At 32.2% G+C, this 18,216-nt stretch overlaps 3 protein-coding genes across 3 annotated transcripts; 2 read left to right on the top strand and 1 right to left on the bottom strand.

The window, feature by feature from the left end:
* Nucleotides 1-351: 351 nt before the first annotated feature.
* On the bottom strand, nt 352-932 carry LOC131069280 (mavicyanin-like). Its single transcript, XM_058004643.1, has 2 exons — nt 746-932; nt 352-599 (listed from the first exon to the last, which is right to left on the bottom strand). Exons 1-2 carry the CDS (start codon nt 930-932, stop codon nt 352-354), a joined length of 435 nt encoding a protein of 144 aa, XP_057860626.1.
* A 6,324-nt stretch (nt 933-7,256) lies between these two features.
* Nucleotides 7,257-7,784, top strand: LOC131069282 (basic blue protein-like). Its single transcript, XM_058004644.1, has 2 exons — nt 7,257-7,428; nt 7,519-7,784. The coding sequence occupies exons 1-2, from the start codon at nt 7,257-7,259 to the stop codon at nt 7,782-7,784; spliced, it is 438 nt and encodes a 145-aa protein (XP_057860627.1).
* Nucleotides 7,785-17,034: 9,250 nt separating this feature from the next.
* Nucleotides 17,035-17,463, top strand: LOC131069283 (blue copper protein-like). Its single transcript, XM_058004645.1, has 2 exons — nt 17,035-17,200; nt 17,315-17,463. Exons 1-2 carry the CDS (start codon nt 17,035-17,037, stop codon nt 17,461-17,463), a joined length of 315 nt encoding a protein of 104 aa, XP_057860628.1.
* Nucleotides 17,464-18,216: the final 753 nt, after the last annotated feature.

Genomic DNA, 18,216 nt, shown 5'->3' on the forward strand with positions numbered 1-18,216 from the left:
CTTAAATTCAATTGTAGACTTAAACTGATTGAATAACTCCATTGTAAGCTATCTTTATTGGCACATCAGAAAAATACTGAATGATGCCTTTCTCAAGTGCGTTTAGGAATTCAAACTGATTGATTAAAGTTTCAAATAAACTGGAAATTTGCCTTCCACCATAAAAGTCTTATTTGACAACCTATTCATATAGGTGTGCACTATAAAGCATCTAACTAAACAAACATAAAACAAAGAAAGACATCGGAAGGAGACGTTAATAAAAACGCTTAAGCAAGGCCTTGAATGATAGACAGGAAATGGAGCTGGAGTAGGTCAGTGTTCTCCAAACGCTCCATTCCTATATGATGATTATGCTTCTGGTGCTGGTGCAGGTGGATTATAAAAATAACTTTCAGTAACTGTTATTTTGAGCTTCTGACCCATTTCGCAATGTTCCTGCACTCCGCAGAAAAACCACATATCCCCAGGGGCTGTCAAAAATAAACTGTCAGCACCGCTTTCCAAAATTCCCCAATTTGGTTGATGTAAGCAGTTCTCGAATGCCGAGGCGTTTACCGCCATTATCACGTTGTGATCACCCTGAGGATAGTTGAACACTGCGACCACCACCACAAACACATTTACACAAAATGGGTGATTATTATCATATCGTCCATTCAAATTGAGACTCCATAACTTAATTCTAAAAAGAGAGCTATGCATGTTTATATATAAAAGTGAACTTAGGCGAGGATGAAAATACCGAGTGCGTTTCCAACATAGAATTGTTTGTTTTGTGCCCACGCTTGGTAGTCAAAGCCAACCGTCCATCCTTTCTCGTCACCCACTGTAATAACAAATGGTGCTCCAGCATTCACGATGTCCGAGACTGTAATTATTGATAATACAAAGGCAAGCGCTATAATGGAAACCATTTGTTTCGTTGCCATGGAGCTCCGTCTATAGGATCTTCTTAAATTATTAGAAAGTTTTATTGCAGCGAAACATGAATGGAATGAAGTCTGGCATGAGCATTTATAGCTTTATTTCTTTGAATTAATGGCCATAAAGCTGGAACCGGGCGGGTAGTCGAATGGATGCCACTCGGTGAATATCGCCGAAGTCGTTTGACACGTAATATCAAAATGAATGTCATAGAGAAGACCGAAACAGCATTGCTTTCTACGTCGTGTGATTGCATTGTTTGGAGCCTAGTGGGCGCAAAAGTTGTAGTCCTTAGGTACTAGTTGGGCTACATACCATTTGGTGAAACGCTTGACCTAAACGAGATGATGAAGTTCATATTTTGCCACAAAACCACATGTTTTGTACTTGTTCGTTAGGTTCTACCTTTGTCGGTACTCTAGGATTTCGATTAGTAGTAGAGGTCATGAGTAGAGTTCAACCTTCTTCTGTCGAAGTCCTAAAATAAACTCTTATCTATGCCACTGAGATTAGAGTTGCATAGATAATGCATAGTGAGTTATGCTATCTCATGATTAGAGGTCATACTTCTTTGTTAGGTTTTACCTATGTTGGCACTCTAGGATTTTGATTAGTAGTAGAGGTCATGAGTAGAGCTCAACCTTCTTTTTCTAAGTCCTAAAAGAAACTCTAATCTATGCAACTGAGATTAGAGTTGCATAGTGATAGATTATACATAATGAGTTATGCTATACTTATTTTTTGATGGAGGACTATTCATCCTTTTCAGATAAGACTCAAAGACTAAGAGGTATCCATTCAACCAAGACTTGATCCCTTATGGACTCATTAAGAACCTTTCAACTTCACCAATAGACCAAGGCCTCATTGACATGCTATATGGATTTAACTCATCATTATCACATATAAATGCATGGCTTGACATGTCCTATATTTGCATAGACCCCTTCTTGCTCATATGGCAAGCGGAAATAGAATGGTGACATGTCTCAACGATTGGCTTCTTTCTTGGGAAATGGTTTCTCAAATATGGCAATAGAATTTGTGACAAGAGTTTTTGTGATGTTTAGTTGATTTTCCACTTAATTAACGAGGTTTATTTGATGTCAAATAAATGGGTGTACTGAGCCATGGTATAAGTGGCAGTGCATTATTACAGAGATTTTGAGAGGTGTAGTCAGGCTATAACTCATGTTAATGTTTGTGTTGTTATATCATATTACAATGTGACTTTTTTTTCTTATCTTTCAAATTTTGGGGGGATGATGATTTTTTTTCTCAAATAATTATTCATTTATTTTGGTTTTCTTTAATATTATACAAGAATAAAATTAAGACTAGATAAAAAACTATAATTTGTGGAATGAGGTAGGGTATGTGAGAATGCTTCCTATATTATTGTAAGAGAAAATGGTACAAATTTCAATCTTTTCATAATTAAAAAAAGTTGGAAATTTTTTTTAAGTAGAAATAAATAATAAATAGTGTAACACGGTTGTACATGGAGATATCTATTGAGAAAAAAAAAAAATCATATTCCAAAGTAGATCAATGTATTATTTAGTAAATCATGATTATAATAGAATCACAAAGAAAGCTTCCATAAGAGTATCACCAACCAAAAACATGAAAAAATTATTACATTTTAACAATATCTATAAATCTCTACACACACCATCTGTACTAAGCATATATATATTAGAGATATGAAACCTAAAACAATAAAATGGTAATTACAAATCTATAAGTTAAAACCTACCAAAAATAAGGCCAAAATCACCCCAATCAAAAATGTACCATGATGTGTCATAATACAGATACTAAGTTGGTCAATAGATGTAACTAGACATTAGAACTCTTTTATGAATCCAACCAATTTTTACATTTCATAAGAAAACTTTCAAAGACTAACTTTTAATTTGTTGATCAATTTGAGCTTTTGAAAAAACAAGTGCTCAAGGATATTTATATAGGAGATAATCATGTGAGTAAGCAACCAATAATATTAATTTTAAACAAAATATAATTCTATTATCTAAATTTGTTTTTTTCTATTTTTCCAAAAATCAAACATCATTTAATATTAACATTGGGAGCAAAGTTGAGATGCATTTTTTGATAATTAAGTTTAGAGTGCTTAAAAATAACGAGATGCCTTGATTTAGGATAATAAACTTTTCGGATCAATCCTATCATGCAAATATGTAAAAAATAACTAAATGATTAGTGAATATCTATTCTTTTATTCTTTTCATAATTCAATCTAATACATAATTAACATTAAGTAGACTAATTAATTTTAATGTAAAAAATATTTTACTATTTTTATTTTTCTTTGTTATTTGTGCAATTTAAAAATTCGTGAAATATTACCTTGTATTTCTAATTTACTTTAAATTTAGTTTTGATTATTAATAGCTATAGAATTATGAAAATAAATTTTTTTTTTTCTTTATTATATATAACTATTATGTTTGTTTTTGTTAAAGTAGGGTATGATTATTTGATTAGTTGAATGATTCTTTTTTTCTTCTTTAAAACTCAATTTGTTCCATGCAAGGAATGTATTATAAACACAAAGTGGAAGACTATCAAATAAAATAACTTTTATCTAAGATGTTAAAGTAAACAGTGTTGAATTCTATAGTAAAATTTTTAAAGTTTACAACTAGGTCAAATCAAATTACTACATCTATTTAATAAAAATAAATATTAAAAATTAAATAAATAATTTTTTAGAATTAGGGTATATACAACCTTTTTTTAATCTAGAAGTGAATCTAGCATTCATGTTCTCCTTAGTGTAGCTCACCCATCTTTTTTCCCTCCCACTTCCTAAGAAACTCTTATATTTCAAAAATAAAAATTAAAAAAATAAAAATTGTTGGAATTGAAATAAATAAAATTTAAATTTATAGAAATAGGCTACATGTATGACCTTGTGAAGGGAATATAGCTAATATAGATATCTTAAGTACATACTTGTGGAAAATTTTTAAGAGAAATCAATATGATATTAAATATCTTTTTATTTTAAAATAAACAAGATTTTTTTGTAAAGTTGAGATTTATATTTTAAAATTGAAGATATTGTAAAAATTATTTATATACACTATGATTGGTTTAAAATATTTGTTGTTATAGGAGAAATTTTTTAGGAATGATATATTTTTTAGGTTCTTTTGGATTTCTTTGTATTTTAAAAAAAGAAATGTCCATTTTAAATTAAAAATTTTATTTTTAATTATTTATAATATAGTAAATAAAATTATATTTTTTCTAAAGATATATATATAAATTTTAATAATTCTTTTCTTGATGTCAAAATATAGATAATAAAACCAATCATAGGGATATTACAAATATTTCTATGAAAAAAAAACATAATTATTATATGTATTCTTTATAATTATATTTTATATATCTTTTAAAAATTATTCTATTTTGTAATACTTTTTAAAAAATTGGTTGGTAATTATATGTATTTCATTGATAGTCAAAACAAAGTACATAAGTTGTAGTATCATATCCCACATCATAAAGAATCATAACCAAAATTTTCTCCAAAATGATGTCCATAGTCTGACAAAACATTAACTAAAACCCTACCTTCGCCTACCAATATTCTATACTATACACCCATTTATACAATTTAACAGTTTAAAACACATAATAGTCAATCAAGTAACTGCATAAATAAGATTTAAACAAAAAATAGTGCTTTTCTATTCATTTCTTCCTCATTGCTTCCAAAGGCCCATTAACCCACTAGATTTTTATCATGAATCATGCTTTTGGTTCTTCCTCTAACCTTACCTTCATCTTTCCTTTAGCTCGCTCTTATTTTTTTACCTGCAGGTAATGAATCAATGAATCCCAATCAATATACGCTTTTGTCTAGTGCGCATCCTTGTTCATCCCCTATGCCCAATGAATAGTCAACATCAAATGTTGAGGAGTCTCCTCATCTGTGTCCTCGGCCACCTTTACATGCATAAACCCTACCCCTAAAATTTCCCCTTTACAACATCGAATGCAGATCATACAACCAATCATTTTCCATGAAACGCTTCAACACCCATTTAACATCCATCCAACCTCCAACCCCAATGCCACCACCATTGACATAATGTCTATATTCATCCTATATCTATGTTTAGTCATCAAAAAATATTCACCCAAAAGGATTTCCATGGTATGAATGAAAATATCTTCATTGAACTTCAAAATACTTTTCATTCTTTTCTCAATGACTTTGCCCATAAATGCTAATTGTTGCCTTGGCATAATTAACAAAAATGTGGCCTGCATATTAAAATGCAGTTGCCACCCATCATCAATTGTGAGAATGAAGTGCTACCCATTTCACATCACCTCACCACCACACCCTTTCATTAATATCTTTTGAAAATGGAGACATGGTATTCCAACTCAAAGATCAAGCTTAAGATTACAAAAATCTTTCATCATAATTTGTGGTCCATCATCAAGAGTCATATCCCATTTGGATAGCATGTCCACCACATCATTCCTTGATCTCATCACATTCCCAACTTAAAATTACTCAAAATATTCTAATAAATGCTTGGCAAATGTTATATATTTATTCAAATTCTAGGCATTTATTTAACCCTTTTTAATTGCATTAATAATAATCAAGTAATCTCTTTCAAAATATATTTTTGAGAAGACCAATTTTTTCCCCATTTTGAACACTTCAATAACCACCTAAGCCTCAACTTCATTGTCTGTTCTGTCTGCAAGGCCACAAATCCATCTCTCGATGGTCCTAGGTTACCCTTTGGGGCCCCATCAAATTTAATTTTATACCATCCTTCCCTTGCCTTGGACCACTCCACCACCCTCACCTTCTCGAATTCTAGATTAGCCTAAGCAAGCCCATTAACAAGCTAATTTTTTAATCATAAATTTAACTATTATTCATTAAGTCATTAAACATTTGTCTATTTTCACCTTTACAATTATTAATAGTTATTTTATTAAGATGAACTATAATTAATATTACATAAATATAATTAGAATAATATAATATTACACTACAAATTAATAATTAAATTTGAGATTAATTTTATTATTATAGTTATAATTATATAGGTTTTTTAAATTTAATTAGGATTGTGCTCTTAAAAAATATTTTTCACTATAAATTTATATTATATTATAATTATTTATATTATTTTATTAAAGTTATAGTTAATATTATATAAATATAATTATACTAATATAATTTTAAAATAACAATAATTCATAATTATAATAAATAAAAATTAGAACAAATATTTTTATTACATTGCTATGGCATCAAGTACTCAGCACTACATGGCATTTTTTCTCATAATATTATGTCTAATATTTACATATTTATATTTTGATGTATACATGGTTATCAAAACAAAGATAAAAAGATAATAGTTTTTTTAATACACTCATGTCATTACACTTCACCCTTTATTACCATTATAAAATGCTTCTTGTGATTAATTGGAGGTGTACCTTGACTAATAAGAAAACACCCAAAAAATACATAACAAACTCTCTTAAAATTAAGAAATAGAATACATTTTAATAATAATTTAAACCTTAAATAGAAAACAAATTAATTTAAGTATTAAAACAATATATTTATAACATACCCAAAAACATACCAAAAGAAAAAATTAAAATTAAAAACAATATAAACTAATAAATAAAAACTAAGCAGTTTTATCCTACCAATATTTGTAAGGCTTGATAAACAATCATTTATATTAATAAAATTTCTTTTCTTTATATATGGGCAATAAGGTCAGCGAACTCCTTTTCTCTAGGAGGTGATAAGCCATACTTCCATAAAGATTCAAACAAGAAAAATAATTTCAACTTGTTCTCCATGTCGTTTTTGCATATGAGAGGATACTGTTCAATATTTTCACACACACAACTCATGGCTTTCATTCCTATGTTAGTGAAAGTAATCCAACAAACCTCAGACCAAATTTCATATGTAAATATATGCAGATAGACTTTGTTTTGGTCGTTTGTTTCGAAGTCCTCAAACAGAATTGAAGAATACAACAAACAGAAACGGCCATTTTCGTATGTAGAGCGACAGCATATAGGAGCATATTCGTCTTATTGAACGATGCCATTCTGATAACAGACGATTAAATCTTTCCTTCATAGGAATGGGGTAAATTTGTTTTAACTTACGCAGAATAATCGTATCTGCCGTCGGTTCAATGCTATAATATAAAGCGTCCATACGTGTGATCAATTACCATCAAAGATTGCTGGCCCAAATTCTAATAATCTAGAAAACTCTTAAAGCAATGGTAAGCTCTGCAGTTCGTTTGGCTGTTCTACTGGTACTTGTTTGTCTTTCATCATCCATGTTATGTGAAGGAACGCAATACATAGTGGGGGATAATGGTGGGTGGGCACTTGATATTGATTATCAAAAGTGGGCATCAGGCAAACAATTCTTTGCTGGAGACTCACTCGGTAAATCTTTTTCTGCAATGCTTTTAATCTTTTAATTAACAACGTATATGATCTTGTTTAACTATTTTACTGCTGGTCTGATGAACGCAGTGTTCAATTATGGTGGTGATGAGGAAACCCATAATGTGATTGTGGTGACCGGATCAGCAGTTGACGGCTGTGTTAAAGAACCGAACTTGGGTGTTTACGAAAGCGGAAACGATGAGTTATTTTTGAGTGGTACAGGAGATTTGGGTTTCCTCTGCGGAATGGCTGATCACTGTACAAGTGGCATGAAACTGAAAATTACAGTCAAAGCTGCCCCAGTTTCACAAGGCGTTTCTCTTTCTCCAGCTGCTGCTGCTCCTTCCACCTGATGATTCAAGCCCCTTGAAGCGTTTGATGAGGATTTCGATGTGAACACAAGTCTACATATTGTTATTCCTAGTATTCTCAAAAAACAGATTTTGATCTGTAATCATTTTTTAAATATGATAAGATCTGGGTACTTTATTTTCCTTAATTTGGTGTCTAGGGATTGTTCTAGCATCTGCTACTCTTTTATGAATTACATTGGAACATAAACCCCAAGCTGGATGGTGGTTCCTCTATGCTGTTAACTACACTCGCTTATCGTCTAGGTTGGTAAGGAGGTAATAATATATTAGATTGTTACATTCTAATTATATGTTTCTGCCATTTTGGGGAAATGTACGTGAATTATATTTATATAATTTTTTTAGAGTTGAATAATAAGGTTTTATATAATTGATTAGTAGATTTTTTTTTTAAAATATGTAGAAAAGGTAAGGATATTAATTAATTGGTGTTTATTTTATTTAAATGACAAATCTAATTAGAAATCCACTAGTTTAATGATCACCATCAAGGAAAATCCTCTCAAATTGCCCCTTCATATCATCTAAAATTAATGTCCATCCTCAACATGTCCTTTTTCTTAATTAAAAAATTCATTGCATCGGACCTCACGACAACACATAATTGTGTTAGCAGATTGAATTTATTTACTTGTCGTCACCGATAGATTTGGAAATAAGGCAAACTTTTGGGTGACAACCTCCGAAAGAATGCATTTAAATCCACGGACCATGTGGCTTGGGCTACCAAACTATCCGACACCTTCTACACTTTCTCACCAGAAATAAAAATTGGTGTTTACTCCCCAAATTAAAAGGACAGCTCAGACGAGATGCACCTTTAATGATTTGGGGATTTCAAACACATGATCATCCTACGCAACCCCCTTAAGTCCTCTACCTACAAAAATCGTGCCACAACACTCATATCCCATCCCTTGGGATTAGTCATCATTGCAATTTGAAATTCCAACAATATAGGATTCAAATTTCTATGCCAATCAATCATAACAATCCACCACCCAGAAAGGCTAATCCCCACCTCGTTTAACAGGGCAACCCACAAAACCACGTCACTCGAGCATTCACGTCACCCAAAAGGGCTAAAAAACCTCATCACCCAATCATCCACTACAACCAACCATAGAGGAAACCGCCCCATGTTAGAACCATTCACCAAAGACATCAAATTAAAGCATCACATTCAGATGCATGCTTGGCTAAACTATCAACCCAATTAAAAATATGCCTTATTTTAAAGTCTTCAAATTTATTAATTCTAATAGTGTTAATCACTATCATCAAGTCACCTTCTAAATAAATTTTCTTGGCTCCGATCTCTATCCCCAACTACAATCCAAGATGAGCAGCTCTAAATTCCGCCATAGTATTTGTAGTTTGTCCTAAGGCCATGGATTTTTCAGCAATCATTTTACCATTCTCATCCCTAGCAATACAATATTATATTCATTCTATATTTAAAAAAATATTAACTATTTAATTTATTTATTATAGACTGTAATGTAGATAGTTAGATATCATTTTTTTGATAACATTAAACTATTAAAAAAAAAAAAAATTGTACTATAGAAGATTCAAACTTAACACCATTTAGATACCTACTACATAGACTTTTCCATTAAAAAACAAAATTTAGTTTTAATCAAGCTTATGAACAACAATTATTTGATAGCTCTATGCATTTTGACTATGAATTTTCATTAGTTCTCGTGATAAATGAGCTCAATCAATAATCAACAATTATTAATCTTGTCTTATAAACTGGAGACTACTCACTATTTGCAAACTGAACTAGAATTTTTATCTTATGGTGTTGGTGAGTTCTTCATCAAAACATCTCCTGAACAATGCGCAGGGCAAAATTTAGAAGGCATTCAGTAATGTTTTCATCCCATTGAGTGCCTATTTTAATTATCTTTAAAAGCTATGTAATGCAATAAATATTTCCTTTGCTATCGTAATGTTTGAAAACTAATGTTTACACGAAGCCTCAAGCTCCACGAGATGGCATTCGTTCTAATAGTCCATGTGCCCTGACTATGCTTCCAAATTCTACATATTCATCAAGACGTAGGGAAACCATTTTCTTCTATGTCAATATAGAAGTAAAATTTGAGCCAACTATTCCCTTCTTTTGATCAACAATGGAAGATGTCAGAATGGTGATATTAGACAAATCTTATGTAACACATAATAACAATCATGGTGGCTATAGTAATTGCCAAAACTCTGGTGAAGGCAGAGGACTACGGGAAGTTAGAGTTTTGAAACTCTACAAGCAAGAGACAAGGGGACACGTTACTTGCAATGCATTTTGATGCCAAGGATTTTGCTAGAACCCTGTGTTCCCAATTTGTGCAGCGAGCAACCTTAAAGCTTACGGTCGTGCGGATTACACAGGCTAGGCTCTTTGTTTATTTTTTGGTTTTTTTCTTCTGGGTTACTTCCACAACATTATGAATTTTGGGGAGCAACAATTTATGTCTCTATCATTTTTAGTGTATGGTTTTAAATAATGAGAATTTTGTTTGCACAAGTTTTTGTTCCTACCTATGATTTATAACGAGGCTGCAATTACATGCTAGTCAAGGCAATAATACTACAGTCATGCTCAACTTTACCTCTAAGCTAACAAACGAAGATTGCAAGCTAACTCCTTATGCCTCTTTAGAAATTACATGCATTTCCTCTTTCATTCCTGCTATTCAGTTCTTCTCCTTTGTATAAATCATGGAAAGTTTTAATTGTTAATGATATAGAGATTTATTTGCTTTCATTAAGTTTTTTCTCTCCTTAGTTAGACTTAAGGTGGTTGTTAGTGCTACTTAACTTCTAGTTTCTTTCTAATTCATGGCTAAATTAACTACTGCTCTTCATGATCGATTGAAAATTCATGTTTCATGCTCTCTCTTATGCTAAACTAAGCAAGGAGAACTCCATTATTTAACTCTTCCTTTTCAACCATAATTTTAGTTCTTGCAGTGGTCAATCTTTTATATAAATCATGCTTTTGAGGAATGTTAGTCATATAAATTTTAATCATTAAATTGTAGCTCTATTTTTCTCTTTTTTTTTTCTACAAGTTTTGCTTCTTTTTTCTCTAGCTAGATCACTTTCCAAGTTTAGGTACAAATTTTACATTGTATTAGAGCATACAGAAGCTAGGAAAAAGGATTAAAAATAATCTTTTGTAGGTATTGAAGATTAGAGTTTTTGGAAAGAATGGAATTTTTGTTATCTTGGGGGTTGTTTCTTAATATTTTTGTGGAATCACAAATTGAGATAAATTTGCATTCATGGGGGTTTAATCATGTATGTTCATATTTATTTTCATCCTTCTATTGCCAAGCTAACTTAAAAGAATCAAAACAAGGGATAACAATCATTATCATGAGTAGGATCCATTGCCCTATCTCGTTGGACGTGTTCCTAAGCCAAGTGACTTTGAATAGAAGAATGCATGGTTTAATGGTAATGACATTGCCTATGGACTAATATGCATTACTATCTATAAGGATACTCTACATCACATACAACACACTGAGTGCCCTTTCATTTCTTGGACAATCATCCAACAATTGTATGGAGACAATGGATCTTCATGTGAAAGTGATGTTTCCTTAGATGACTAGGCTTTTGTACATGATATTGAGACTTTCATAGCCCCATGTTGTGTACACATATCCTTTTGGGATATTAAATTTATTGATAAACCAACTACACATGTTGTTTCTTCAAAGTTGAGAGTTTCTTCATTGAAACTCCCAATGACTCTTTGTAGCAAGATCATTTATGTCTTCTAGATTTAGTTAATTGGGACCAATTTCTACCTGACATTTTTTATTTCTTGGTAGAGTCCCTCATTTTTTTAATCTAGATGACATTATTTATTGCATAAATCTTCTCTTTGATGAGGAAGATTCTTCTTTAATTTTTGTAAGGGAACATTTTCACCCTCTTTTTCATTTTGTCAATGATCATTCTTCACAACTTGATATGAGTGTGGATACTTTCGCACAACTATTTCAAGAGATCCATTTGCCTTCAAATGAGATACTTGAGTCTTCCAATTGTCTTCTATATTAATGTCTAAGAGATTTTAGATTGTCATATTCAAAAGTACTTGATTTTATTATGATAACTTTTGGCATTGGCATGGAGAGCACTGAGCAAAGTTCAAAGACATTTTTATTTTGAGTTTTCTTCCTACACATTCTTTCAAGAATGACAGGATATGTTGCATACACCTTTGGTTTTTTCCTTCCTAAGGAGATAAATGTATTCGATGATTGTGGACCATCTTTTGCATCTAGTTTTAAGAATCTACCATTGAGTGCACATTGCAGGTGGATACTTGGTCCTTCCATGAAACTTTTTGCACTTTCACTTTTTGCGAGACCTTACATAGGGTGAAGAACACTACAATATAATAGCTGCCATGTAGAGTTAGTGTAAATTTACAAGGGAGATTTCTTTCCCACTAGGTTTTTAGTCTTTCATCTTTTCATTCCTTTTTCCTTGGTTAGACTTAAAGGGGGGTTTTCACTTAACTTTATGTTCCAACCCATGATTTACTATGAGAGTATAGTTTCATGCTAGCCAAGGTAGTAATGAAACAGTCATGCTCCATTTTACATATAAGCCAATAAAAGAAGAGAGAAATTTAACTCGTTACCCCTCTTCAAAAATTACACTCATTTCCTCCATAATTTCTACTTTATGGTTCTTCTACTTTGTAGAAATCATGCAAAGTTGTAATTGTTAATGAAATAGACATTTATTTATATTTGTTCACTACTCTATTTTTCCTCTACTCTTTTGCAAATTTTTTCTTCTCTTTTCCAACTAGATCCATATTCTACTTGCAGATTCAACTAATTTTTACAAATTCTATGTGCGGATGCATTTATCTTTTCTTGTATGATTTTAAATCACTTGTTATGGATTAGGTTTTATTTCTTCACAAGTGTTGATTTCCACTCAAGTGGGGCTCTTGCATCTTTTGATACTACTATAATGGAATATTCCTTGAATTATTTTATGAGAAGTACTTTCAAATCTCTTAAATTTAATGTCAAAATGGGCAAGTTGTGTTAAAAAGTTATTTTCCACATAGTATAGACTGAAACCTTTTTGCTAGCATTTAGGCTAAAAAATTTAGTGCCTTGAAATTAGTTAATTATGGGTTTAAATTTTACATAAAATCAAAATGATATGGTATTCTACTCTAATGAATTTTGAGTACAATACTAAGATACATTCATTTCTTTGTGTTGTTAAAGGCTCTAAGAAGTTACATTTGTAAAATGGATTTTGATTTTTTGTGTAAAATGTTTTTTCATTTTGCAAGGATGACTTCAGAGTATCATCCTCCTTCCTTTAAATCTAACACTTCTTTGATGCATTGCTGAAGGCTTTGAGAAGTTACTTTTTGTAAAATGATTTTCAAATTTTTTTGATGAAAAGATTTTCCATTTTACATGTATGACTTTAGAGTAGCATCCTCCTTCCTTCTAGACTGATATCACTTAGAGATTCTTGTCCACTTTGTTTCTAATAGTTCTCAATGAAGTAGCATGAGCAACAAATTTCAATCATAACTTCTAACTATATATAGCACAAATACATAACAATATACAATAAATTACAATTGTATGTGAAGGTAAAGGCTTTGACATTTAAGTGAAGTGAGCCCTAAACTATGTTTACCACTTCTATTGAGCATCATAATGCTATTTTATAATTATTTAATATCATTTCTCGGCTCCTAGTATCAATTATACATGATAGAGTGATTGCTTGGGGCATTAGGCATTAGGTATTCTATTTCTCTTGATGGAATACATGAAGTTGACACAAGAGTAAGGACAAAGATAAAACTAGAACTTACAAAATCTACTAAAGGCTATAAACTTAATTTGCACATATTTGTTGAAGGAAATTGAATCATTTTTTATGCAATATTTGGCATTATGTTGTGACATTTCTAGTAAGATTATCTAAATCAATATTTTTTCTAAAGAACAAATGACCTTATGATAGGTTTTCTTCTGAACCCAGTAACATAAGATATTATTAATAATAAATTGTGATTATAGTTATATTTTATCTATTACTCAACCTTTGTTTGGACATAGTTCAAGTTTTAAGGGGACATTACAGTTCCCACTCAGGCAATTTTGAAAAGTTAGATTCAACTCAACAATTTTCCTTGTAGATCCTATACTCTTATAGTATCAAACAAGAGAAAAATGAGTGTCTAATGTTATTAAATTATGAAAGTCTGAAAAAAATCAATATAAAGAGTCACTATCCACCTATTGAACAAACTAGAAAACACATAGCTTAGTGCAACAATCACTTCACTAAGCCCTTAAATTACTACCAATTGTTCAAAACTTGAATGGGAGAGGCAAACAAAGTTTATAAGGATCTCATAATTGATAGCTTGAATTACCATGATCTGCAGACGACTTTGATATTATTTGTAGTTTTGAAGATATAAAGTGGTGGACAACATTTTAACTTCGCAACTAAAAAATTAGGGGTCATAATGTTAGATGTGAAGTCGAGTAATCATGAAATATTCAATTGTGTTTCTCTTAGATTATCTCTTGAATTCTCTAGAGATGTAAATAGACAATGTAAAAAGCTATATATATATGTGTGTATACTTTTTTTAAAAAGATGTAACAAATTAAATAAATTTGAGTTCTCCCCTTTTCCCATGGTTGTAACCATATTGGTAAACCACATAAATATTGTGTTTTATGATTTGTGTTATTTTTATTACCATCTTTAATTCTAGTTTTACAAATTGTTTATCTACACTTTATTTTAAAAAATTGCTCTCCAAGGAGAAGTTTTGGAAAAATTGAGAAGAGATGGAAGATGTTTGGATATTGGATCGTAGAGTGGGTGCTGGTATGTAGTAGAAAGTCACACTAAACTGGGAGTTGTTTATCCTAATTCATATTCATCTTTGTTTTTCTCTACTCAAAAGAGGTTGTTGGATCAATCAAATAAAAAAAGTTGATTCAAACATTGAAGATTTTCTTGGCATGTTGGAATCTTATGAAATCCTAATAGCTTCTAGCCGTGATATGGGGAATCTGTAGCAGAAGCCAAACCTCAAACTAAATTCTTCAAAGGAAGATTTGTATTTTTTGGTAGAGGTTGAGAATCAAGATGCCTCAGATAAATTGTTAAATGATGGAAAAGATATCTGGCAATCCAAAGGTAAAATAATGCATCATTGGTAGGATGAAGAAAGTGCGAATACTAGTGGTTGATGGGATTGAGGAAGAGGTGACAAGCTTCACAATTGCAAAATGAATAGAATACAAACAAGGATGTGATAGATGGCTAGAAAAGTGAGGATGCTAGGTTTGTTTCTTTCTCTAGTCTTGATGCAGCTATGATATGTATAAATGGTTTAAGAAACCATGAACTTGTGATAGGACAGTACAGGTGGACTACAAATATGAAGTGGATTATCAAGGCAAAGGCTCTGCATGGCAACATTTTGTCAAGCTACATATCCATGGAAATTAATCTGGATAATGCCATCATGGAAGAATTACAAAAGAAGGTAGAGGTAAATAATAATGTAAAGGACCTCATGCTGCGCATCTTTGAAACAGTGTTGCTCACTTCTAGCTTCAGCCTAGACAATGCTAAGCCTTTGTAAGTATGTCATGCAGGGTATATTCCTAGTTGTGTTAAGGTGCTATGTTACAATGCATGATAAATAGATAAGATTCATGGATTAACATTACAGATCTAAACGAGCAATATCAGGGATATATTTTGTACAAGCCTATTGGTATTAATGGTGATCATTCCACTGATAGAATCCTTGAAGTGGCAGAGAAAATTTGGGTCGATTTTTTCTTTTACTTGGCTCGGGGTGATAAAAAGTTGCTAAGTTTTATTAAGTCTTATTTGACTTGGAGATGACTCATTTGGAGTGTCCTTGTTCAAATTTATGAGGCGTTAAAGTCATTTGCTTAAGATATGACAATAAGCCTAGAAAAGTGGAGGACATCTCTGAACAAATTTCCTTTCTATAGTGATTGGACATCAAGTAGGAGATTGTTGGATATGAAGTCCAACAATCATGGACTATTCAACTGCCTCTCCCGAATTATCTCTAAGTTCTCTGTAGAATTCAATGGATATTGTAACAAGCTATATATATGTGTATACTGCTTGTACCAAAGATGTAAAAGATTAAATAAATCTGACTTCTGATCCCCTTTTCCTGTGGATGCCCTTTTCCTGTGGATGTAAACATATTGGTGAACCACGTAAATATTGTGTTTTGTGATCTGTGTTATTTTGCTTTGTGATCTGTGTTATTTTGCTTTGCATCTTTGATTCTGGTTTTGCAAATTGTTTATCTGCACTTCGTTTTCAACACGCAAGACTTTATATGATGTGGGATAAGCTTGAACAACATCCTTCGATTCCCACAAGGAGCTATGGGTTCGTTTACCTAGTGGTTCCAAGCTGTTTTTTAAAAAACTATTATATTGGCCCGAGCTATGTGTTGCTTTACCTAGTGGTTCCATGGTGTATTTAAAAAAACATTCGTTTAGCTCAGATGCAGCCTGCTGTTGCAAAACCAAGTAATGCCATTATCTGTTTCTGTGCACATGTATTAATTCTTAATCAATGTTCTTGCACTTTATCTTAGCAAAGAGAGCAAATCTCTTATTCTTGGAAAAAACCAAAAAAAGCAAATAAACAAAACAAAACAGAAACTCTAGCTGCATGGCAGACGTCGTTAACAACAGATAAAACAAAACGAAGTAAATCAATCAAGAGTGCATAGAACGCTGCTCAATCAACCTGTCCAGTTGACCAAATCGCACCAAAAATAACAATGGACACCCTGTAGCTTAACAAATGGTCTGCCAAAATTTTCAGCCTATGTTGGGTGGCAAACATGAGCCTTCAATTTTTCCCATAGCGCTTACAATTTTAAGTCAATGGAAATCGTAACCGACGATGTGTATCTGACACACGTAACATCCGGCACCGGCATATTTATTAGGCAGTTATTTCCTCGCCAAGTTTCTCAATCAAATCAAAGCGCGTCAATTGCCCCTTTCAAGGATGGAAGCCTCACGGGAACTTCCCATGCAAAATATTAACTATATATACCCCTATATCGACTACATTTCATCACATCTGTAACACCTGATTACAAAGTAAGACAATCGCAATGGGAACGGCTCGTGCATTGTTTTCTGTGGGATGTCTGTTATCATTTCTGACGGCATGCCAGGCTACTAAGGTATACACCGTGGGAGATGAAGCAGGTTGGACGTTGGGCTATGATTATCACGAGTGGGCAGAAGGCAAAAAATTTCGCGTTGGAGATACACTCGGTAATTTTATTCCAGTATTAGAAGTCTTCATGTTAGAATTTTTGATATTACGAATTATTGCCTTTGAATTTTCTGTTGTCTAACGTTGTGATTGTGGCTTTGCTGTGGAAGCAGTGTTTAACTACCACAATTCTGAGATGAGCAGTCATAATGTGGTGAGAGTAAACGGAACAGCCTATGCAAACTGCGTTAGCGACCCAAACTTGGGACTCTATGAAAGCGGAAGCGATAAAATAGTTTTAAGCGGCCCGGGACAGTTGTAGTTTATTTGTGGAACGCCCGGTCATTGTCAAAGTGGCATGAAACTTAACATCACTGTGAAAAAACGACACTCCCATAAGCATTTTGCTCCTCCTGCTCCAGCACACAGAACTGACGAAATCCCTGCTGCTTCAGATTCTACCTTTTGGACGCGTTTAACCTGGAATTAAAATGGCCTACTCGCCTGCTTGTCTATAGTTTCTACTAAAACAATATTAGCCTCATGATTGAGGGATCCATGATTCTGACAATACGTTTCTTTCACATTTCTCTATAAGCTAATAATATATATGGTAATCTAGTCAAACAGGATCACTTCTATTGTATCTATGTTACACAACGTAACCAAAAGCATTATATAGTGGATATCGTATTATAATGTCACAATCTAGAGTCATTGAATGTATGTGAATTATGCATAGAATATATCAAGGAAATTAAATTTATACGTTTGTAGAGAATTACCTTGAATTCTATACTGGTTCACGCCTCTGTTCATTTGCGCCATGATTCCTTTATTAGTCTGCACGGTTTTCTGAATGTGACATCCGAATGGCAAGAAGCGTTTTAATTTTCTCTGCGTGCAGAAAACTACACTGTGGATATGAATGATCACTTCTTTATCTAAATTTCACGAGCCAGTTCTCTCGTCTCTAACCTGAAAAATTAATTACATGAAAATTGTTAAATCAAAAGACAAATTGGGAACACACAAACACAAGAATTTATCAAGGTTCACCAATTTGGCTACATTC

Source organism: Cryptomeria japonica, unplaced genomic scaffold, assembly GCF_030272615.1.
Source record: "Cryptomeria japonica unplaced genomic scaffold, Sugi_1.0 HiC_scaffold_516, whole genome shotgun sequence".
NCBI classification, from domain to species: Eukaryota; Viridiplantae; Streptophyta; class Pinopsida; order Cupressales; family Cupressaceae; genus Cryptomeria; species Cryptomeria japonica.